The sequence below is a fragment of the Orbicella franksi genome, chromosome 8 (assembly GCF_964199315.1).
Source record: "Orbicella franksi chromosome 8, jaOrbFran1.1, whole genome shotgun sequence".
NCBI classification, from domain to species: domain Eukaryota; kingdom Metazoa; phylum Cnidaria; class Anthozoa; order Scleractinia; family Merulinidae; genus Orbicella; species Orbicella franksi.
The window spans coordinates 6312448-6336535 of NC_138152.1; the positions used below are offsets into that span (position 1 = coordinate 6312448).

Consider the following 24088-nt stretch of genomic DNA (forward strand, 5'->3'; position numbering starts at 1 on the left):
GTCCGATATTTAGGGAAATCAGATTTGCGATAAAGCAAGTTAATTTCTTATACTTCATTCATTTCATCAGTAGGTAATTAGATTATTATATAATTGATTATATACAGGTCCCCTCAAGCATGTAGTGCTTAAACGATAATCGTGTTTTAAATAAAGGATTTTACTTTACTTTACTTTACTTTACTTTACTTTACTTTACTTTACTTTACTTTACTTTACTTTACTTTACTTTACTTTACTTTACTTTACTTTACTTTACTTTACTTTACTTTACTTTACTTTACTTTACTTTACTTTACTTTACTTTACTTTACTTTACTTACCATCTAAGCTAAAGGCCGCTGCACACTAGTCGACTTTTTGTCGGCCGACAAAAAATCTTCACTTGTCGGTTAGTGTGCGGTGAATTCATACAAGTCTGCGACAAGATCGGGGCTTGTCCGGCAATATCTGACAGTGCCAGATCTCAAAACGTCTTGTCGAGCTTTGTCAGCTACTGCGCGGTGGACAAAGACAATTTGTCGGGGCTCGCGCCCTCCTCAACCAATTAGGAAATGTCATGAAAGTCACGTCAGTGGAATAGGCGCCATCTTGATTTTGAATGACTCGGCCCCAAGCCTCAAGAGGGTTAGTCGCGACGAAAATCGGCTGGTGTGCGGCAAGCTGATGGCCCGGCAAATTTGAACCCGATTTAACCCCGAAAAAAATCTGCAGTTCTGCAACAAAAAAAAATCTGTGTGCGGCAGCCTAAACAGGTCCCGGAAGACTTCTATGCCAAAAGGGCGTACATGGCTCCATATTGTTCTTTTCTTTTGCCGAAAAGGCCGTGAAGGACAGAGAGCTCAGCAGCCAAAAGCTGCAACCATGAGCAGTTGGTTTTCAATTCTTCGGAAAACTGATCCAAATTTAAGCTTGACTAACTTTTGAGAAACACTTTTACCGAATGCAATTTTCGTTTGTTGTCAGCTTGATATTTAGGTTAACGAGTTTGATATTTAGGTTAACGAAGTTGCTTCTTTGCCCGAGATCGAGAAAATGCAAACTATAAACTTGCCGCGATCCCAAAAAAAATTTTGATGTGTCGCTTTGTCATATTTTTGAATGAAAATTTTCGCGCGGTTTACTACGCTTTTGACTTCATGTAAGCCGGACGATATTCAATATATACTATCTCAAAAGTCTCGATGTTATAAAAGAAATGGTAAGCGTGCGGTGTGCAGCTATCAAGTTATAGATGCACTTGGGAGGTTTGTTAAGCACTCAGGAAGGTCGCACGCGGCTATCTTACGCTTCTTTCATGCTTAGCAACCTCCCGCGTGCATATATAACTCGATAGTTGCACGCTGCGCGCCAACCATTTCTTAATTGGCTGGTTAAAGTGATAAACAATAATACATATTCACTAAAAGAGTTTTTACTTTATTGGCTTCCTCGGGGAAAGCAACTAAGACTGGTTTTCACCAGCGACGGAGTCGCCGGGGTCATAATCAGAAGCGTAGAAAATGTAAACGACGGAGTCAGAAGCAGAACACCGATTCTGCTTATAACTCCATTGCTCACGATGTAGTGAAAACTACATTATCGAAGTCGCAAGCAGAAGCGGAAGAATCAACCAATCACAATGTTCGATTCCGTTCCTTGTGATTGTTTGGTTCTTCTGCTTCCGACTCCGGCAATCTAGTTTTCTCTGGATCATAAGCGACGGAGACGTTCTGATTCTTCCGACTATTCCGTCGGGTTTATGACTCCGCTTACGACTCCGATTTTTGATTTAAGCGCTCTTACGATCCCGACTACGACTCCGTCGCTAATGAAAACCAGCCTTAAGTGAACAAAACAAAAGAAAACAGTTTGCCTACCTTAACAATACTGTAAACAGCTTACATGTACAAGCACTGGTTTTTTAGGGGTGAGGACTCTGATATAAAGATACAGCGCGCGCTAGGTAGCTTGCTGTAACAAAAGGCACTTTGAAATATCAAAGGATTAATCTTATAATCAATGCGGTACCTATATTTTACGAAACAATTGTAAGAGAGTATTGTATTCGAGACTATCGAATTTCTCTCTATTTGAAGTTGTGAAAAGTTTAGTTAAAAGTACTACTGCGATTCCAGACTGGACAACAAAATGAATTGAGAATTTTTGCCATTTCAGCGAAATACACATAGTATCTGTTTCCTCGACTGAAGAGTGCTCAAGGTAGTAAATACAATGAAACCTGTATTAAACGGACACTCTCTACTTAGTGGACAACAGCTTAAGCCCCAAAATTTTCTTCCCACATTTACTGTAAAATTAACCTGCATTCATCGGAAACTTCTATTAAACGGACGCGGACACCAATATTGAGCTATTTTGTAGTACAAAACCTGCAATAAGCGAACACTTCAAGGACTCGTTTTACTTCTACAGGTTCAGCTGAGACTCCTTGTCATTATTCAGCGATATCGTTTTAAAGCTAAGTGATTATTCCAGATTGATACATTGATTGACTGGACATTGTAGTATATATGCTAGTTTTTGATCTTACACTGTGTTACACTGTGTTACAAAAGTGTTAAAGAGCCACTGTGACCAAAAACCAATTCCACTTTTTCTTTGTATTTCAAAACTATATAACTGAGCCACTAAGTGTTCGAAGTTTTAAGCCTTCATTTTAAATAAACACCTGCTTATTTTGACTGAAATTTTCCTAATTAATGGTCCGCCATTACTAACTTTAAAATCTTGAGAGAGCTGGATCGAGGATAAGATGACGTCACAGACTTACTAGTTTAAAAATGTGATGGGTGTGTACGCGCCTAAATTAATATGCAGCATGGGAGTCTCGAACTTGTAGACTTTTAAACTCGTGTTTTGCATGTACAATAAGCTGCGTTTACGCGCTGCAATTTTAAACTAGTGAGTCTTCGACGTCTCTTATCCTCGACCCAACCCTCTGAAGTCCAATTGGTCAGTCTTGAATGTGACATGGCGGACCGTGAAATGCTAAACTTGTACTCAAAGAAAACAGGCTTTGGATAGAATTCGAAGCTCAAGATTTTGCCCGTCAGGTGTTAAACAAACACGCGCGCTTTTAAAATCTGAAGGAAAAAGAGAAGTCAATGTTTTGAACATAGTAGCACTCAAATAATTGACTATTATTGCACAGCATAATTATTAGAACCTGTTTTGAGCGGACACTAGTGAGGGTCCCAATACAGGTTTCACTGTAGTTTTAATCTATTACTGTTTCAGTTCAAATTCACTATTACGGTATGGCAGAACTACGATTTTCTTCGGTAAACCGGCATGACATCGATTAGCATGTGAAGTTAACATTTTCTTGGCGGGGTTTTCATCGAATACGGCTGGAAAAATTGTGTTCATCTTTCTTTTAAACCGATCTCTGATCTGCAGATAGAATAAAATATAGCAGTCATGAACTTTAAACAAAAGTATCTATAGGTAAATAAACATCTACTTTTAATTTTGAGCATATCTGATCCAGAGACTGGGAAAAAAACAGATACCACGAATAAAAGTTATATTTTGGTATAATTATCGTTAAGTAGTTACTATTTTAACCAAATAGTGTCCTCTCCTCAAAGTAAATTGTTTTGCCAGCCAAGCAAAGCATAATCTGCTCTTAGCCACTATGTCTTAACTCATCTGCTCTTAACTCATTTTATCAAGAGTTAAATGGCATTGCCATTACCGCTGCATGCAATACAACTGCGACAGAAGGCTTCCTTTTATATTTGTCCAAGCTTCCTGACTCAGTTCAGGAATCGGCCTACAATGTCTGGATCTTGCAGTGAATAAAATATGTACTCGAGAACAATTCTAAGACAACAAAATAACCGATGAATTCTTACCTGGCTATTTCTCATACAGTGTAAGAGGAAGATCAGGAAACCCTGTTCAGTTGAAAAGAAAACGGAATTCCAAAAATTATGTCAACGGCTTTTTTGAATTTAAAGCAGTGTGGACTATGCAATGGGCCCTTTGCACGATCTGGTCACATGCACAAGCAGGGACGCAAGCTGCACAGTGGGACTTTCAAAACAAAGCAACTCGTACCAGTCCACCTTGACCTGCCTTTGTTTTGGAAGTCCCACCATGCAACTTGCGTCCTAGCATGTGCGATTTTGTACCATGTGACATGATCGTGTAAAGGGCCTATTTTCCATGAAATAAGAAAAGGAACGACAAAGAAAAGTTGAGAATTAAGAACATTAACGCTGGTTATTTAAACAAAGATTTTGATCTAACTGCCTACAAACCTGACCCCTCTTATTGGAGAGGAGCCGAGGGTGCTACAAGCAGACTAGGCTAAGAAGTCAATTAAAATTACTCCAGAGTAGTTTAAAGTTGGCAGAGCTAGCAACAGAAAAACTGTTACGGCTTTAGTCGTGACAGCTCCTTCTGACAAACTCATAAAATACTAAATCCTAAAGTCTGTCCATCACCATCATCGATTTATATGAAGACAATATATCTACTTCTATTATGTTGTGAATAGGCCATTTTTGCTAGATTAAAATTCTAACGTGGTTCGGAGGCTTGGGGGAATAATTAAAAGCAAAGAGATTCAATATTTATCCCTCAATCTTGATGTGGTTTCTTTTGCGTTATTCCCCAAGCCTCGGAGCCAAGTTAGATCTTTATAATACATGTATATCGAAAATGGGCCGATTTCACGGTGAAGATTTCTGAAAGCCTTGATAATAAAACGTTTTGAGCGCAAGGTTTGAAGAGGTAACCTGAGTAGAGTTGAGGATCGTGAAAATGTAGACGAAGGCTTTGTGAAACGGTGAAAGAAGACCAAACAACCACGTGAACCCAAGTAGTGGAATCAACATCAGGCATGCTTTGATGCCCAATCTAAAAAAAAAAAAACAGAAAAAAGATTACGATAATGGAAATCAGTTAACTTACATGTAAACCATTTTTACACTTGAAGCATATGACGATAAAGTTGCACAGATTTATTCACAATGATATTAGGTCGACTCTCCTTAGGGATACTGCCCAGGTTGGGAGACTCAGATATGAAATGGTCGGTTTGCTCATTGTCTCGCTAAATTATGTAAATTGCAGGCATTGGTCTCAATTGGGATGTACAAAATATAATCCTGATGTTATTATCCTCCAGGAAACCTAATTTCGCTTTTCATTAAAAAAAATAACCAAGACCGTCGTATCATTCTTGAGGGTTTAGATAAATCTGACACGAGATCTTATACATTTTGTGGCAGATGAAAGCATTTGATAAGTATTTTAGTTTTTGCAGGTTTTACTTGTGTACCTGTTTTTTAAGTAAGGTAAAGTCGGGCCAGGTGGTTTATACAGCCGGAGCTTATTCTGGTTTCTACTCCCACATGCTTCTTGCCCAAGAACACAACACAATGACGCCGGCAAGGGCGGAAGTCCAGAGACCCCGATACGAGTCCAGCGCACTTACCACTAGGCCACGGCGCATCCTAAGTGTCTGGTTTTAGAATGGTATCTTTTAGAGATCAACCTAGCTTGAACCACGCCCAGATGATCTTCTATGGGGGTTTCAGTCATTTTAATCGGACGAGAATCTCCGCCTCTCTCAAGCGGGATTAATTCCCCTTCGCCCGGAAGAGGAAGAAACTCTTCCTTCGTTAAGCGTCAATTCTTACCGTATCCGTTGAATACGATGTTCTCCTTTTGGTTTCATTGTGGTCATTTCCCAGATAACTCGCGAAAGCAGCAACAGGTTTATCTAGAGATAAAAGTAAAAATATTTCATAAGTAATGGAAGAATATGTGGCCTGCGCTAAAGGATTGATTATTTTTAAACTTTTACTTCGGTCCTTGCCTTTCTTCACAAGGAAACAAGTAAGCAAACACGAGTGCAAACACAAGTACAGTAAGTAAGTAAGTAAGTAAGTAAGTAAGTAAGTAAGTAAGTAAGTAAGTAAGTAAGTAGGATAGAACAATCTTCTTGCAACGTGAAGGGTACTTTTAATTTAGCAATCAATAGCAGATTACCTTATATCAGAATAAATTTTAATATATTACTCGACGTTCGTATCACTTACAACTTCGATCATCACCAGAAATGCAACAAAAATCCAGATAACCTCGCTATCCGGAGACATCCAGCAGCTTACATCCAGAAGGAAACCAAAAATAAAACGAAAAGAAAGAAAACGAAACGAAAAAAATAACACCATATATTACAAAAGCAGCTTGAAAACGAAAATTTCTCGATAAATAGCAAACCAACGTAATCAAAGGCATTAAAACAGGAGACGGAGAAGAAAAAAGAAAACAAAAAGGGAAAAAAGGGAAAGACTGGCTGTCTTACTATTCATCACTGACAAAACTCTGGATGCCATTTTTTGCGGCAGTAATGCTCAGCGAAACGGCAACCACGGCAGCAGGAAAACCTGTTAAACAGAAAATAACACTCTACTGGTCTGTCTCTAAAACGTGAGCCACGTCAGTGTGAGTGAGCGAGTAAGTTTGCTGCCATTAACAATAACAGGAGCAGGTGATGCTCGATCACTGTATTGAACCTACCCCATGACATGACGTAATACATTGTCATCTTATTGTTGATGTTGTAAACTTTGACAACATTTAAGTAAAGGTAGATTCCCTCGACGAGCATCCAAAAGAAAGCTGCCATCAGAAAATACTGCATGAGGGCCGCTACTGTAATACATGCAACCTGTGAAGCAACGGGGTACATCACTTCAAAATTGTGCCTTTTCCTTGGGAGGGGGGGGGGGGGGAAGGAAAGGAGCGTCTCCCCATATCATTAACATACATTTGTCCATCAGATAAACTTTCATTTCCCCGTATTTTAGCTAAACTGCTATCGATAGCTACAACTGCTAAGACAAAAATGTTAGAAAATGCAGTAATACCTAAACCCCGATATGTGACAGGGTTTTCCCTCAAATACCCCACGCTAAGTATTATTCTAGTTCAACAGTATTATATTTTGTGAACCTTTCCGTCTACTTTTGTCTGCTTTGTCCATGTACGCGTGTCTCAGCTACAAAACGACAGGGAACCTTCAAAGAGATTCAACAAAGCAAGAAAATTTCTAACCGTGCTTTCTGTGAAATTGATGCCGCCAAGAAAGATAACTTGTGCTGCTCCAAGAGATCCAGCAAGACTCATTCTTATCTGTGAGAGAGGCTGTTGAGCATCGCTGGAAGCATTGTAATAAAAATTGAAATATAATAAAAAAACACAAGCAAAATAAAAGACAAGAAACAGCGACTATTGTAATTATGATAGCCGATGTTGCTGAGCACACTGTGTGGAATCCACTGAAAAATAAATTATTATCAATGGTAAATCAGCGTTTTCAATCAAGTATTTCCAGAGGAAGAAGTTTTGCGTGTTTGCACGGAGTAATTCCAACATTCTGGGTCAATTCTGTGGAAAATTGGAAGGAGAGGGCCTACACTGGACGTTCGGATTTACAACACTCAGTCACTTGTATTATTATTAGTATCTTAACTATGCTCCGAGCAGTCCATCATACCGTGCTTTTTGTTTTATAGGGAGTATCAAGAGAAGATAGTTAAGAAGATAGTCAAGAGAGTTAATCCTCCATATTGACCTTATACCCAAGGTAATCCGCGCTATGAAACGTCTTTTGAAAGTCAAAACGTATGAAATGACTTTACACCATATTTCCCTCCATTTTGTCTTGAGTAGTCTCATGTGCGTCCCTTGGGCTGTCCACGCATCGCGCGAGTATCATCCGCGAAGAACTGGGTGTCTTGTCTAAAAATAACTTAAGAGGTATTACCCTGGGTAGAAGGCCTATATGGGGGATTAAGTCTTTTACCTTGATCTTGACCAGTCTATACAAAACATTCGAAGTGTCCTTTGTTATGTATTTTTAACTACTCACGTGAAACGAGAATACGCGATTATCGTGAGAATTAACCCCGCGATGGAGAGAGATAAGCCCACGTAGGTAAAAATCGTCAATATCTTCTCATCTGCCTCTGTAATCTGCCAATTTGAGAACAGGTGTCAGAAGGCCAGTGATTTAGAGTATCTTAAAAACAATATTACTCCAGGGGCGAATTTACGGGGACGGTGGTTGATTGGCTGGCAGGCCACAACCCCTCATTCCCCTTTCTTTGAAGAAACAAAAAATAGAAAAAAATGAAATAGGTTGTGAATATTATAGCAGAAAAGAAGGGAACACTCTGGACAATTACCTCGATGTTATTTCGTCTTTGTGGCGTTGTTAGTATTCAGTTGTGGTGTAAATAAAATTTTAAATTAGGGTTCAATTCTTAAATTTTACATTTAACGATTTTCATTCTTGACAATGATGGTGGATCTATCGAAACGTCGAATTCCGTTACTCCTTGTATTTCTTCCAATTCTCAACTTCAAAAACATTTGGGGGCCGGGCATTTCCTATTAACTCTACAACCCAAAGGTACAACCCATCTCCTCTTGGAAAAATCCTAGATCCGCCTCTGTACTCCTATTTCTTCTCGCTACATAACTTCGCTTTTTATACCGAACATTCGTAAATATTTATACCTCAGGGTTATCACCATAGTCGAATAAAACAGCGAAGTGAGTCATATGATTGCAGCCGCATTCTGTTTGTACTGAGCTGCTCTTCGATCTCACAAAATGGCATCCTTCCTCTGACCATCCATCAGGACTGCAAAAAATGATGTCACAAACAAAAAATGTTTATCTTACTGGAAAGCGTTATGGGAAAAAAAATATACGAGAGGTAGTGTTTTTATTTTACTTTTTTCTTCATTCAGTGTTATGTCGCTGGCTTTTTCCACATTAATTTGTGCAGTCAAGGACGATATAATAGATCGACACTTCAAAATTGATCGCGCTCATATTGTTAGCGTGATTGACGTACCGATGGCTTCTTCTCTATTAATAATAATAATAATAATAATAATAATAAATACGTTCTTAAAATTGCATTTTACATCACATGAAAGTCCCAATGTTTTTTACAGTCCTTTTATATAAAAGCCCTAATCAAAAAGCCCTAATATTAGAACACTCTCTTAAAAAGAAAAGGTTTCGATCTTGATTTAAAACAGTCCACGGTGGAACACCAAAATGACAAGTCGTTCCAAAGATTTGGTACGATAACCGAAAAAGATCTGTCGCCGTAGGAAGCCGTTTTAGTTTTAGGAATAGACAGCAATTTTGAACTACCTGACCGAAGTGAACGTTGAGGTATTAAACGTTAAACCTCACGTCAAACGTTAATCCTCACGTTGAGGCGTTAAACGTTAAACCTTACGGAGGTATACATGTAGTATAATACATTTCTTAAAGAAAAGGCTTGTTAAGGGCGGGCGGAATTCATCATGAGATGTCAATGGAGGGGCCTAATCAGAGGAAATACGACACTTGGAAATGCGATGCTTTAATTTAGGATAAAAATATGGAACTACAACACGGAAATTACGAAATAATAGTAACATATCCACAGATATTAGAAATGAATGATTGCTGTTGCTGGTCGAAGTGCCCTGAGTGAATAAAATTTAATGTTTGCCTTACTGTTAGCTCTTATTAAGTTTTGAGCACGAGAATCTTGAACATAATCCGCTTGCATTCGTTTGAATGGGAAGCGAAGTCTGAATGTCCTCAAACCAATATCTGTAAAGCCAAGTACAACGTTCATAGAACTGACCTTTCTTCGCTATAGCCGCTCCAAAACGTACAAAATCTCTCACCGTCTCCAGCCTGAAAACAGATTTGATCACTTCATGAATAGACTAAATTAAAAAAAAAATACACAAAATTTCTTTACGCGCTAATCCTTGAAAAAGACAAAAAGGATCTTAACTTAAACTGATTATTACCTTTGTAATATAAAAAATGAATGGAGGAAATAATGAAACAAAACAAACACAAAACAACTGATTATTTGTTTCGTTCTTGTTACCTTCAGGTTTCTGAAATTCAGGGTGATATTCTGTTGCAGTTGTTTTGGTTTTGGATCCATTGCAGCTGCCATTATCATGGTGTTGAGTTTCCTAAATTAAGTGGAACACGAATACAGCTATTTTAGTTAGCAGTATCGTATAGAGAGTTAACACTTCAAGATATTTCCAATGGTAGTCTGAGCATTAACAAGTTTCCAATAAACATATCGCTGGCCGATAAAAAAAAAGAAGATAAAGACATAAATAAACAATAATACACATAAGAAATTATTCGATTCTGTTTGGCTAAGAGCAGTGTAGATCAGGTGTAAGACCAGTGCAAAAAAGGAAAAAAAGAAGAAAACGTTATACCAGTGCAAAGTTGATATACGGATGCAAACTAGCAATGATTGTATTTTTCACTAATCGGCTTTGCAAGCTTACCTGTTGTTTTCAGTAGATATCAGTTCTTCATGAAGATTTCTGTAGACGATCCCCACCATCACTGAACCTAGTATGAAATAAATATAAAACTGAAATATAAAGACGTAACGGCGTAAAGTTACCGTTGTCGTTGAATTCAAGCTGGATATCCAGCCATAGCGCTTATAGATGGTATAGTGATAACTCTTATGGCTTATTGAACAAGCGTGAGGTCCTGATCAAATCGGCTGGATATTTGCAAAGTTCCTTTTGTTTCTTGTTTTACCCATAAAAATACGCAGATTAAGAATATTCCAATATCTAGCTGGTCAAGCTTGGTCAACAAAAGATGTACTATGCGGCAAGGAGGGCACCAATATTTGCACCCTGCAGACAAGGTAGCTCAATATTGCCTGAACGGGTAGCCAATCACAGGGGAGGACTTGGTTCATCTAACCTACTTGCGGGTGCCATAAAATAAGGGTTGATCTCTCCCCAGCGGGAATTTATTCAGTCAAGTATACGTGAACGAATTTGCCCAAGGAAATTGCCATAGTAGTCAGATGAAAATAGGGATGGTTAACCTACTCTGGACTTACATACCATCCAGAAGACAAGTGACTCTCTTGATGGCTTTGTGCAAGCGTGGTGAACGGGGAAGGAGGGAACCTATTACAATTTAACTGATTGTCGCGTTCTGCTAAGAGTTATCTCCCAGGAAGATATTTTTACAAACCATTATGGAAATTATCGGAGGGAATGCTGATAAAATTTTGTTTTTCTGATCCCTTGAGATGGAAATCGCTCGCATTTCGACTGAAAACTTTCTGAATACGCAGATCTGTTGGTTAAGAAAAGAAGATTGTTAAACCTACCACCCAGGGACAAATCTGCACACAAATAAGCCGTATTTGTATAATGATTCTTAAAATTAACACACAATGATATCGATTAACATAAGAAGCATTTATACGGGAAGTACTGATGTTTCACGACATGATAATTGTTGGTTACACAGTCACAGAACCTTCACGGATTCTACGACAATAATTCATAGTTTTGAAGCCATGAACTCGGGAAAGGTTCGGCTGACTGAATATAAACTGAACTTTTTGGTCTCCTTCATAGTCACCTTAAAGGAAGGAATAAATAAATACATTCCTACTCTGGATTAATACATTAGCTTAGTTTTCACATCACTAGTGTAAAGCAATACATATAGAATCAAAATGTCTTTCGAGGTTAAAAGCCTTTAATATTAAGTAGTCCCGTCGATCACTAATTTCTTATCTTTCGTTTTATTTTACTAATTTTATCAAGCCATAAAGATTTACATGCTTCCGTTATCAAAAAAAAAAAAAGAACAGGTACGTTTACAGGTACAACGTAATGTTAATCTCCATATCGGAGTAATTGAAATTAAGATTTTTACTAACCAAGTATGCTGTATACTTTGTTAAGCATAGGGGTTGATTCATTGAGGTGATGGTGACCGTATTTGACGACAAAGTTTTCCAAAGCAATGGCTGCTTTGAAAAAAATTCCATTACGTCTTTCTTGGAAAGATTCATTTCCAAACTGTTCGATGGCTTTCTGTAACAAATCGACAGCTTCCTAAAAAGTGGAATAAAAAAGGCTATGAGCGGTTGAGGAAACCGGGCTTGAAATTAAGTTAGGGTTTCTTGAAGGTAGACCCTAGTTCAACCCCTCAGTCGTGGATGTAACTGGCCAAATTGGTTTACCTCCCGCACGAGAAATAACTCGGCTTAGCTAAGTAAGGTGAAATAAAAATGACATCTTAACATGTTATTTCTTTTTATGGGCAACGCGCAAAAGTTCTTATTGTCCCCTACCTCTTTTGAAATAGTGCTATCCAGAGCGATGTCTGGTAGGTAGGTAAAGTCTGCATACGAGCCAATTCGCCCATCAGCCTAGCGCTTATCTCCAGTTTCAGTAGCACGAACGTGTAGGAGTAATTCTACTCCCCTCCGGATGCGATGCTAGTCCAGAGCAGGATTATTACCCCCAGCAATAATTTTCTTTGGTACTCATTTATACGCCTGGGTGGAGAGAGGTACTGTGAGAGTAACGTGTTATGCGTAAGAACACGGCACAATGTCTCTGGGCAGAGCTGGAACTCCGGCCGCTCGTTCCGGAGGTGAGACATTAGGGACTTTAAGCAAATTGCTACGGCTGGAGCTGATACGGCTGCCGGGAGTAAATTTTCCCCAGAATGAGACACTGCGCATGTACGTCGGTTGCATCCAACCGTAGCGTGAAATCTGACTACGTGAGTCGGGATGTTTTGCCGTAGTGGCAACAACGTCGGGTTTATTTCGCTTCTCTGGCCCTTCTCTTATCGGCATTTTAAGAATTCCATTGGATACTATATCCTTTAAAGTCAATTTAAGTCAAAGAGTGTGTCAAGGTTGCCTCTCATACGCTTGTAAATCCGTATCCCGAATTTACGATAAGTTGTGGCAAAGGTGTTGGAATGGCGAAGTGAGTCAAGTGAAATATTCGTGTTGAGCACAGAGGTTGTTTTTTCTTCGGTTAAGTCTGCTTTTAGGGTTTAGTCAAGATGTTTTGTATCCGGATAACTATACGATGCTAGTTTGCTTCTTTGAGTATTGATATTTGTGTTGTTCACTCGATATTCTTTGAGATATTTTTCTCTGAAATTATATATATCATCCATCAAATTGTTATTGTACAAAGTGTATGGCATTCGCTTTCAATATTTTCTTGACGATTAGGTACCAAAATGTACATGTTTTATTTTGGAGCACTCGCATAAGCCAACTAGCTGCATTTGAATGTGGTTGATATCCAAAACGGACAGTTGTGCGGATAGATCTATCCTAGCTTTATCTGCTTATCAAGAATATCTAATGACGGCTAAATTGATGACGTCACAAGTGGTACAAAGTGCATGACCCCGCAAAGGACGAAAACGTCCGTTTGGCTCTGGAAGGGTTAATTATTAGAAGTCAAAAATACCTGTAACGAAGTCTCTCGCTGGAAATCAATTGTGTTCAACTTCATCACCTAGAAAAGAAATTATCAAAGTTAGGCTGCTAATCTTTCAGGCGTTATCTATATAAATAACGTAAAATTAATTCTGTCAGTTATTAGTAGAATTCTACTAGTATACTAATGCAAATGCTGTAATCTGATTGGCTGAGCCATTGAACACTATCAGCCATTAGTATGCAGTGGCTGGAGGTCGTCCAGGGAATGGCGACATTTTTTTTTTCGTTTTTCCAAAGTTTTGGAGGAAAATTTTGATGCAAATGGATAATTACACTTCTGAGAAGTCAAAATGAAGGATATTTTCGGTTTCTTGACGTTTAAAAAAGTTGAAATTATTGAAAAAAACTGATGCGCGCACGTACACAACTTCAATTTTAAATGACAAGTCAATCCGAGTGATCTTTTTCAGGCGCAAAGTTTAATAATACATCAAGAAATAACTGGAAACCGTTATTTGAAGTAAATTTTAGTAAGAATTCTACTAAAACAATTAGATTATTCGCTCTCGATTTCTATGAGGTGATCACCTCATAGAAATCTCGAGCTCATAATCTAATTTTCAATTAGGAATCATAGTCAAAAGTGACAACATATCCTAGGATATTGCCACTTTCACTCATTCAGCAATCTAAAAGTGAATAAATCAAGTAGCTGGGTTTAAAGATTTTTTGACACCAACACAGAAGGTGAGCTTGTGGACGTTGTGTTGATTTCTTTGCCAAGGCGCTTTACTCTCACAGTACCTTTCTCCATCCAGGTGTAAAAATGGGTACCAGCGAATTTAATGATGGAGGATTAATCCTTGCCATGGACCAGCATCTTATCTAAGGAGGAGTGGAAATACTACAAGTTCCTTCTTGCTACAGAAACGGGAGATTTTTGTTTAATAAATATATCTATTGCAAAATTCAGATGGACCTGCGCAGGAGATAAAGAGATAAGCACCGGAGGTATTAGTGCCGGCCTAATGGGCCACTTGGCTCGTACGCAGACTTTTAGAATAATTATTGCAAATCTATTTACATACCAATTCTTCTGCGCTAGACAGAGACTTAAATTCAATGCTGCTGTTCTTTGATGCTGTTAGAGATGACGAGGGTATTGATACTGCTGCCGATGGTTGTAGTGTCGCTGTTCCTGTTATTAATCTCCGTTGGGTTGATGTTAATGATGATAATGCTGCCGATGACGTAAATGGTGATGCTGATGATTGTGACGGAGATGATGTCATGGCCAATGATGACGTCAATGCTGTTGCTGTTGTTTTCGTTGTTGATGATAATGGTGACGATGAAACTGGCATCAATGTTATTGACGATGTTCTCACTGGTGATATTGATTCTAATGCTGATAATGCTGCTGAGGAAGTCAATGCTCCAGCTAATGACAATGGAGTCGCTGATATTGAAATTGTTGAGAATACTTTTGTTGTGGTTGTGGCTGTTACTTTGGCTGGTGATTCTGAGTCCGAGTCTGAGCTTTGGCCTGAGTCTCGCCCTGAGCTTCGGCCTGAGCTTCGGCCTGAGCTTCGGCCTGAGCTTAAGCTTGAACGTCCTCGCCGTCGCCGTCGTCGTCGATGTCCACGTGAGCGTTGGCGTCGGCGGTTAGGGTTCGGGTTCGGGTTAGGTTGAAGGTTTAGAGCAGGGTTTAGGATTAGGTTTAAGGTTATGTTAGGGTCAGAGTACCGGTTGGGGTAAGAGTTAGGATGATAACCTTGCCGTGGGTCTGAGGCACATGATAGTAGAATTCCTGCAAGTGAGTAACATGTAGTCAAGAAATAGGCAGGAGTCACGTATAATCACTTACGACGTAATGATGGCGCGAGCAAAGAGAATTTACATTTTGATAATCAAAGTTAACAAATTGTTTTCCTTTTCCTGTTTTCCTTGTCGCCGCGGTGTTTTCTCAAAGAAATAGAAAACATGTTCTAGTAAAAGTTTGGGAGAACTCGAAAAAAGCTGTGGAAACACTCGCCTGCGGCCAGTGTTCCCACAGCATTTCTCGTTCTCCCAAACTTCCACTGGTGTTTCTCTAACTCGACAGAAACACGGTACATGTTTTCTATTTCTTAAATATTGTAACAAGAGCACAGAACACGACTATGATTACATTGGCCTCCAATGCTTGCCCAAGTTTTAATTAATTTCGGTGAATAATTTTTAGTTTTTTATGGAATTTGGTGATCAACATTCTCAGTTGATGTATGTTCGTAATCTAAGCTACCATTTTTTGTAAAGGCAGGATCTGCATGAATAAACATTGTTTTCGCAATCTACAAAAGATGATTTAAAAACAGTTACAACGGGTAATTGCACGTACGAACATACTAGCAAGAGGAGGGTCAGATAGCCATTGTAAGATAAAGGAGACTCTACTTATGAGGGATTTGAAACCTATCCTAAATGATAATGTTAACCAGGGAAAAGGTTTTATGTTTATTAGGTTGCATGTTTTAAATACGCAAATGTTTTCAGCTTCTGTCATTCTTACTCTTCCTTAACAAGAGACTATAAGGACTCTTGTCCTATAATATTCATTAGTTACTTATCTTACATTTCAATATATTTGTAACTTCTCTTCTCAACGTTCACTTCTGAAGGTGTATATTGAAACAAACGAAACGTCAAATAAAATGTTGATTGCGATTTTTTTTCTAACAATGCGTTTAACTGTCATGTTTATCGCGGGAGTTTGCGTGTTATTTTTTTTTTTTAAGCTACGATGACCAAAGAAAAAGAGACGTGATTTGCTTACTTCTAGTGATGTAAGTTTTTACAGTGTTCATGTTTTTCAATAGAGGTAAACAAGTCTGAGCACAGTAAATAATACAGTGTTGCTTTTAAAAATCTTTAATACATTTGAGCCGCTTCCAAATTCTAGTAAGCTAATATACCTTCTTACAGATATGGTGGCCATTCTGCGTCCATTGTTTCAAATAGCTATTATGAGATATCCAGGGGGTAAATGCAAACTAATTCGCCCCCTGGGCATCCCATAATAGCTATTTGCAACAACGGTATTCAAAGTGGCGGCCCTTTCGGTTAAAAGGTCTGTTAGCTCACGTCCCGTAATTAAACCCAACAAATCAACGCCTAAGCCTCGGGGACCCGTCATCAACTTTCACGACAATAATTGATAAATACGGTAAACAAATTGGAAACTGAAGATGAGCTTTCTGATGGGTTGACTTCGTGACGCGCTGAAGCCAAGCTGTCAAAATATCAATATATCTCAAGCTACATGTAATTGTGAGTTTTGTGCGGGATTAAGCAAAAACAAAAACTTAGTGATATATTTATATATTAGTTGGTATCTTAACATAAAATCTTTAACTATGAAACCCTTAATTAATGGATTCAAAAACAAAATATCAAATCTGCCTCAACTGTTTGGTTTATTTAGATCATTCCCTAACGACCACTTGCACTCAGAAAAACCCATCTGCTGTCACAGGGCTTCTCTAAATGGCTTGATGCTCAATATCAAACAATTAAAAATGAATATTGCTAACTTCAACTAGCTCTGTCATCTCACATTATTAGAATCCTCTCCTTTAAGACTTGTTGCAATGTTCTTGCTATGTTTTAAGGACTGAATTATTTCTTCTCTATTATTTTTGTTAAGTGAAACACTAATGTTGATAATTTTACCCAGAACGAGTCTTCATGAAAAGAAACAGATGATTTTATCAATATAGCAACTCGACAGAAGGCCTCGAAAATTAAAAATAATAATAATAATAATAATAATAATAATAATAATAAAATAGTTACTTAAGTATTTTCCAGCGATTTGAACATTCGATTGACTCGGCTGGTGTTCGCCCCGTTTAAATTAAGGAGTTTGTATAAGATCAAGGATCCTATCCCTTCTGGCTTGCGATCTCGAATTGTTTACAAGTTTTCGTGCGCAGGCTGTAGCGCCAATTATGTTGGTGAAACCGACAGAAACTTCGCCACCCGCATCCGCGAACATCTCTAACACATAAGGGGTTCTGTCGCTGCCTATGCTCAGAAGAATGTTTCGAAGTTCTTGACTCGCCTTCCACTAGCCTCCAATTAAAAATCAAGGAAGCCTTGAACATCCTTTGGGAGCACCCTTCTTTATTTCCAAGTTAAACATCTTAATTTATCCCTTTCATACTAATTAATTTGTGTTATGTTGGGGTAATATTCTCGCTCTTGTCTGTTTCGCTCCTTAATCCTGAAGTATTTTTATTTTCATCACACATCGTTAAACTATTTATCGCTCATTTCCATTGGTATTCTTGTACAACTGACGATGGATGATGTTTCATCCGAAACAAGTTTTGTTAATACAAGATATGTATGAATTTCAAACACATCGTGGTTTTTTTTTTTTAATGCAAAAAAAAAAAAAAAATGAATGACAAGAGATTTTCTTGGAAAAATGGAATAAAATTTTAACTGACTTGGAAGGAAAATTTAAGACGCTGTCAGCACTACATTCAGTGCGATAAGTGGAGAGCGGATTGACAATTAACAGCGACAAGCTCTGCTTGTATTTTGCGGTAGTTTTTATGGTTTGCTCAAAAAAGCTTGCAGGAACGAGCGGTATTCAAGTTATAAGTATATGCAATACTACACAACGTACAAAGACAATTCCTTTCGTTGCAATCTACTCTGTTGTTAAAAATGTATAAGAAAGCAAGTTTAAACTTACCCAAAACAACGATCACTAAGATACTTTTAATGAACGTTTTAGAATTGTATTCCATTTTCTTGGATGTAGCTTCTTTGCCAGCCTCACAGTTCCCCAAAACAATGTTTATCAGCACTAGTTAATACAGCCTCTCTCCAGTATTGAAGCCGAGACGTTCTTGCAATTTCTACTGTCGGGGTATCCAGAGATCGGTCTGTTTTGTTAAACGTTGTTCCAACCTAACATCTATTTCTCTTTTCGTTGTGATCACAGAATGAAAGAGAATAAATTAGGCGGAGTAGCGGTTAAATATGAAAATGAGCGTGAAGACTTCCGGTGTAAGTTCAAATGATAATTGCGAAAGCAATACTTCCATGTAGAAAAACAGTTTTGCTATATTTCCCTGATATGCAGCATTTCTTATATTTTAGTCAGACTCAATCAGAGAAATTTTGATTACGTAAGGCTTTTTTTCCATAACTGTCATTTAAATTCTCTTTTTATGTTTTTTTTTTGTGTGTGTGTGTTAACATAACAATGATATCTTGACATTGTCCAAACGTTAATGTTTTCTTCCTTCACTCATTTAATTAATTTTCATATTGAACTGCTTTTCAAAAGCGTTCCTGACAGGTATCTTCGAAATTAACCGCAAGATCCCCCGCAGGCAGCTGGAAAAGAATTCCTGTCCACCTGATGATGTCATTTTCACGTCAATCACTAAGGGCAGTTTCCAGTACCAAGGTGTTTCCGGAAAAAAGGGTTTAAATTTGTCGCCACAACAAGACTAAAATAAAAATAAAAACGCTACCAAAAATCACGATTACTCTAACCAAATTTGTAGAGCATGGTATAAAGGTCCTTATAATCCATCAAAATTGATATTTTCGCTCACGCACGAGTGTTCTAAACGCGTCTCGTGACTGAGTATCCTTTGCTAAAACTGGGGAATATCCGAGTGATATTGCCCAATTTCAAAACTGCATTTATCGCGAAAAATAGTTGAAGCGATATTACTTCAAAGATATTTCAAAGCTCAAAGTTTTCCTCGAACTACGCTGATGTTCTTAAAACAAATATAAAATATGCTAGTTTTAAGACCATCAAATTTCCAAGGGACAGCTATCAGACCGATAGTTCCGAGACATGAAAACTCTATTGTCTTTCAAGTTATTGTTCACCACTAAATTATCTTCCGCGGGCTATATTGGGATGCAGATGCTTAATCACAAAATGCCTCGGTATCCCGCAGTTAGTCTATTCTATGTCAATTCTAGATGTTCCTACGAATTGTATCCCAACCATTAACACATCTATTTTTCAGTTCATTTGGAAAAAAAGGAAAGATAAGATTAACCGTCAAGTAATGTATTAAAATTACGAAAAAGGAGGATTGCGTGTTCCAAACGCAGATGTAATGACAAAATCCTTAAGGCTAGCTTGGATATCGCGACTTCTAGCTAAAGATGACAAAAGAAACGAGGTTTGGAAAACAATCCCAAACCATTTTTTTAACTTGTACGGCAGTCTTAATTTTTCGTTAAGATCCAATTATGATTCAAAGTTTCTTGAGCGGACTGGTATGCCTCCCAATTCTATAATTCAATGCTGCAATTCTTTCTTGAACTAAAATCCTCCTTTGAATCTGACCTTGGGCAAGACTTGGTCTTATTTAACAATAAAGAAATTCTTAATGATCAAAAGACTTTCTTTTACAAATCGTGGTTTCAAAAAGGAATTTTCCGGATACACGACCTCCTCACGAGGAATGGCATCTTTTTTTCGCATGGTGATTTTACCCACATGTATGACTTAAAATGCAATTTCCTACAGTATTTACCAGTAGTTTCAGCAATACTCCGGCGACTTGTTGAAAAAGCAAAGCAAAACCTGGATGCCAAATTTACTTTTTCACCAGAAAACAGTTTTTTTCCAGTTATCACCTTCAATAAATGTGAACCTTCTGAAAATGAAGAATGAAGATTACTATTGGTTTTTTCAAAACAAATTAGATGCAGAACTTAAGGCGCCTGGAAAATGGACTCGTGATTTGCAGACTAGTGATATAGAATTTAAGGTCTATTTCAACGTAAAAGGTATCTGCAAAGAAAATAAACTAAGATAATTCCACTTTAAATTTCTACACAGAATCATTGTAACGAAAAAGGAATTATGTCTGTATGGTATAGAAGGCAACAGTGCATGCGTGTACTGTCAGGAGTCTGACTCGATAAGCCACTCATTCATCCATTGTCGATGGTCAAAAAAATATTCTCTGAAGTAATTAAGTGGTTTAATAAGGAAAATGACACCTCATGCGCACTTTACACAATTGAATTACTCTTTGGGAAATTATCAAATGAACCTGACCCCGGTTCATCCCCGAAGATGTTAAAAAAAGCTTAACTATGTCCTTCTGTTTGCTAAATACTATATTTATAACAATAAGCTTAGTTCAAAACAAGGAAGCTTGAACGCATTTACTAGGAAACTGGAATTCAAGTATCATTTAGAAGGATTTTAAGTCAACATACAAGTGTAATTATGCCTCGAAATGTACAGAAAAGGGAATTGTAAGTTAAAAAAAAAGAAACGTTTTATGATGTGCACAGTATTCGCTGTAAAAAAAGTAATAATAGCTTATTTTCACCGACTAGACGTCGTATGTATGTAAAGCAGTATAACGTAGTTTAATGTAGTCTATTTGAAATGTAGTGTAAGTTGTGTAAAGTAGTGTAATTTGGTTAAGTAAATTATATTGTAATATAGTGCTATGTGTTTGAAATAAAGTGTAAAAAAAAAAAAAAAAAACCTTCCGCGGGCCAACTTTTTTAGATGAAAGCCGTGAAAGCCAAATGAAAAATTTGAAAAATAAAACAGACAAAAACCCACTTAATACAATTTCAATTGTTTATTTTCTATAAGCTCGCTTGTTTACAAAAAAAAATGTTCACGGACGAATACTATCTATCCGGGTATTTTCCTCGGACGGGCACCATGGGCTAATACTGCCCCTCCGCGGATGAGCACTATCGCGTCAGTTTAAACCAGTGAAAACCGGAGAAAATTTAGTGGTGAACTATAACGAGTTATAGAAACACGAGGGGAAGTTTGGGAAAACGAGAAATGCTGTGGGAGCACGAGCCGCAGGCGAGTGTTTGCACAGCTTTTTCGAGTTCTCCCAAACTTAAGAAATAGAAAACATGTACCGTGTTTCAGTCTAGTTATAGAAACACGAGTGAAAGTTTGGGAGAACGAGAAATGCTGTGGGAGCACAAGCCGCATGCGAGTGTTTCCACAGCTTTTCCGAGTTCTCCCAAACTTTCAGGAGTGTTTTGGCATCGTTTCATATTTCCTTCTCGATTTGCTTTTTTTTCTGGCATTAATACACAACTTTTATTATAACTGCATTCTTAATCATTACATGTAGGCGTGAAAATGCAGCTGCATCTTTATAAATACCGCCGAGCTAGATTATAAATTAAAAATTAGTATAAATGTTTGTGATACGGGGAGTCTTCGAGATTCTTTTCCAGTTACTTGTTCTGGTGTCATTTTACTTAAATATAAACATACATATATATTTTTATAATTTTTACTGTATTTGCCACACAAGAGAATATTACAAAAAACGTGAGGAAAGACTTAAATTAAAGTGTGGGGGAGATATTTCCAACAGGCGCAAATGTCTGCTTTTGCTTCATTTTCAGTTGGATCTAAAGAAAGCAGATTTATGAACGACGATGGAGCTAAAGCTGGCAAGACATAATTGTCTTTGGGAAATGCTCTTAATAAAATCTGCGCTAACCACTCGAACATAAATTGAAGACAAATTATGGCAAAGGGTTGCGGTTAGACAGAAGATCAACCTGGTAAATTAAACGTATATTATAAAGTGTACATTTTATTTTTTCCTGCCTAACAATCTCAGTCGAAAAATTTTGGATTACCGACAAAACTTTATCAGAAACGAACATTTGCTAGCTGCCAACCCATATTCCAACGGAAATAGAGCTGTTGTCACAGTCTAGTACGATCAATAGCTCTGAACGCTGGTGTTTGAGTTGGGCCAACTGATGCGATCTGCAAGACCCATCAGGCCCGAATCAACGTGCAGTCGATCGATAAAGCGTAGTGTAAATACGACAACCTGCTATGCGATTTATCTGATAAACAGTTGTATCCATCCTTGTATTAAAAGGGCCGGGTTGTCTTTTAGAAACTTATATCAGCTAGCCAATGGAATGTTCTTCAAAGCCACAGAACGAGGTGAAATACAGAAGAACCATTATTCTAGGACACAAACTTTATACGAACGCCTCGAACTTCCTCACCCTGTGCTTTAACTGCCCGCGTTGCGACGTTGGCATGTTGTCTCAGGATCACTTTGCAGTTCAAAATCCCCCAGACATCTAGCACTGTTCTGGTCCCTGCGCCAAAATACTATTAGAACCGATTGCTTCAACTCTTTAATCCTAAATGTTGTCAAGAAGGGGTTAACCAATGAATTCAAAAACAGAAACGCTACTGACGATTCTCGTAATGCAAAATACCATTCTTGACCGCCGCAATCATAACAGCTCGCATCGATTAAAGTGGATACAAAATATGGGATCAGAGAAATGATGAGGAAAATTAAAATTAAGAACGAAGTTGTTGCAAATTTCCGTTCTTTTTTTGCGATATTTAAGCGCTGCATGTCATGAAGTGTGGGGTTGCTAGGTAGATTCAATGTTTGTCTGTGTAAATGTACTCGAGCGCGCTTCCTCAAGAATAAAAACATTCCGAAATAAGTTAACGTGGTTGTGACGAGAGGGAACGTCGTGTGCAAATGAATGTCTACCAAAATGTAAACATCCATTGAGATCTCAGCAAATTGAAGTGATGCAAAAATCGAAGAGAAACAAAGAATGATGGTGTTACATACGACAAGTTTCCTTGGGTTGACTCTTTTAAGATAGAAATGTGGAAAAACAACAGATATGAAACGATCCACTGACATCGCCGTCACCAACAGAATAGAACTGTTAACTCCAATGTAACCCAGGATTTTTACGATATCTCCATCTTTAGGAACGTCCTCGTCACCAACCGCGCATAAAAATCGCATCACAGCTTCTCCAGGGCAAACTATTATGCCAACAAACAGATCCATCGCAGCTATGAACACCAAAAATACGACGAAAGCTTTTCTGAAGCAGCGAAGAGGGTTTCTGTACAGCGCGATTAAGATGATGGCATTTGGAATTGATATTGAAATTGAGAGAAATAGGAAAGGTATTCCACTGCTGAGGCAAAGTGACCTCTCAAAATCCCGTTCCATTGCACTAGAGGAAAATTTTACAAGAGTTTCGCTTGAAGCTCATATTTTTCGACTTTTTGTCCATTGGGTAAATTGCTAATGGCTATATTTCACTATTTGCCTAAATAATTTATTATAACGTAAAATAATTGATGTGACTATTAGCAAAGATATCGTTATTGTCATTAATGACTGAGTGAGAATGAGACTGAAATCCAAGGACTGTTGACACAAAGAATTAAGCGACGAGGGTTTCTGTACCGCGTGATTAAGATAATGACATTTGGAAGTGATATTGCAGATGAAAGAAATCAGAAAGGTATTCCAATGTTGAAATAAGGTGACTTCTTAAATCCCCGTCCCTTCCCGTCCCGGGGAAAAAATTAACAAGAATTTTGTTTCAAACGAGTCTTGCTTTTTCGACTTTTTCCTTTGGGCAAAATCTGACTATTTGCCTAAATAATTAATTAGAACGTGAAATGTAACTATTAACAAACATATCGTTAATGCTTTCATTTCTTGTTATTAATGAGTGAGAATGAGACTGAGATCCGAGGACTGTTGACACAAAGAATTAAGCGAAGAGGGTTTCTGTACAGTGCGATAAAGATATGATTGCATTTGGGAGTGATATCAGGAAAATGAAAGAAATACGACAGGTTCCACTGCTGAGACACAGTGACTTTTTAACATCTCGTCCCATAATGTATACCGCTGGTGCAAAATTGAAGACTTTCGTTTGAAGCTTATGTTT

The 24088-nt window shown here is 37.9% G+C and overlaps 2 protein-coding genes across 2 annotated transcripts; both read right to left on the bottom strand.

Annotated features, from left to right (window-relative positions):
• Positions 1 to 259: 259 nt before the first annotated feature.
• LOC145494965 (adhesion G-protein coupled receptor D1-like) lies at positions 260 to 18541 on the bottom strand. The gene is made up of 18 exons (XM_081474541.1): positions 18054 to 18541; positions 14398 to 15119; positions 13338 to 13385; positions 11774 to 11951; positions 11074 to 11178; positions 10359 to 10425; positions 9935 to 10025; positions 9680 to 9732; positions 8545 to 8671; positions 7895 to 7998; positions 7078 to 7180; positions 6541 to 6691; positions 6326 to 6407; positions 6057 to 6123; positions 5655 to 5737; positions 4749 to 4869; positions 3861 to 3902; positions 260 to 3396 (listed from the first exon to the last, which is right to left on the bottom strand). Exons 1-18 carry the CDS (start codon positions 18106 to 18108, stop codon positions 3229 to 3231), a joined length of 2367 nt encoding a protein of 788 aa, XP_081330667.1. The 5' UTR covers positions 18109 to 18541; the 3' UTR covers positions 260 to 3228.
• Positions 18542 to 21699: 3158 nt separating this feature from the next.
• Positions 21700 to 23355, bottom strand: LOC145495970 (uncharacterized). Its single transcript, XM_081475563.1, has one exon. The coding sequence runs from the start codon at positions 23353 to 23355 to the stop codon at positions 22375 to 22377; it is 981 nt and encodes a 326-aa protein (XP_081331689.1). The 3' UTR covers positions 21700 to 22374.
• Positions 23356 to 24088: the final 733 nt, after the last annotated feature.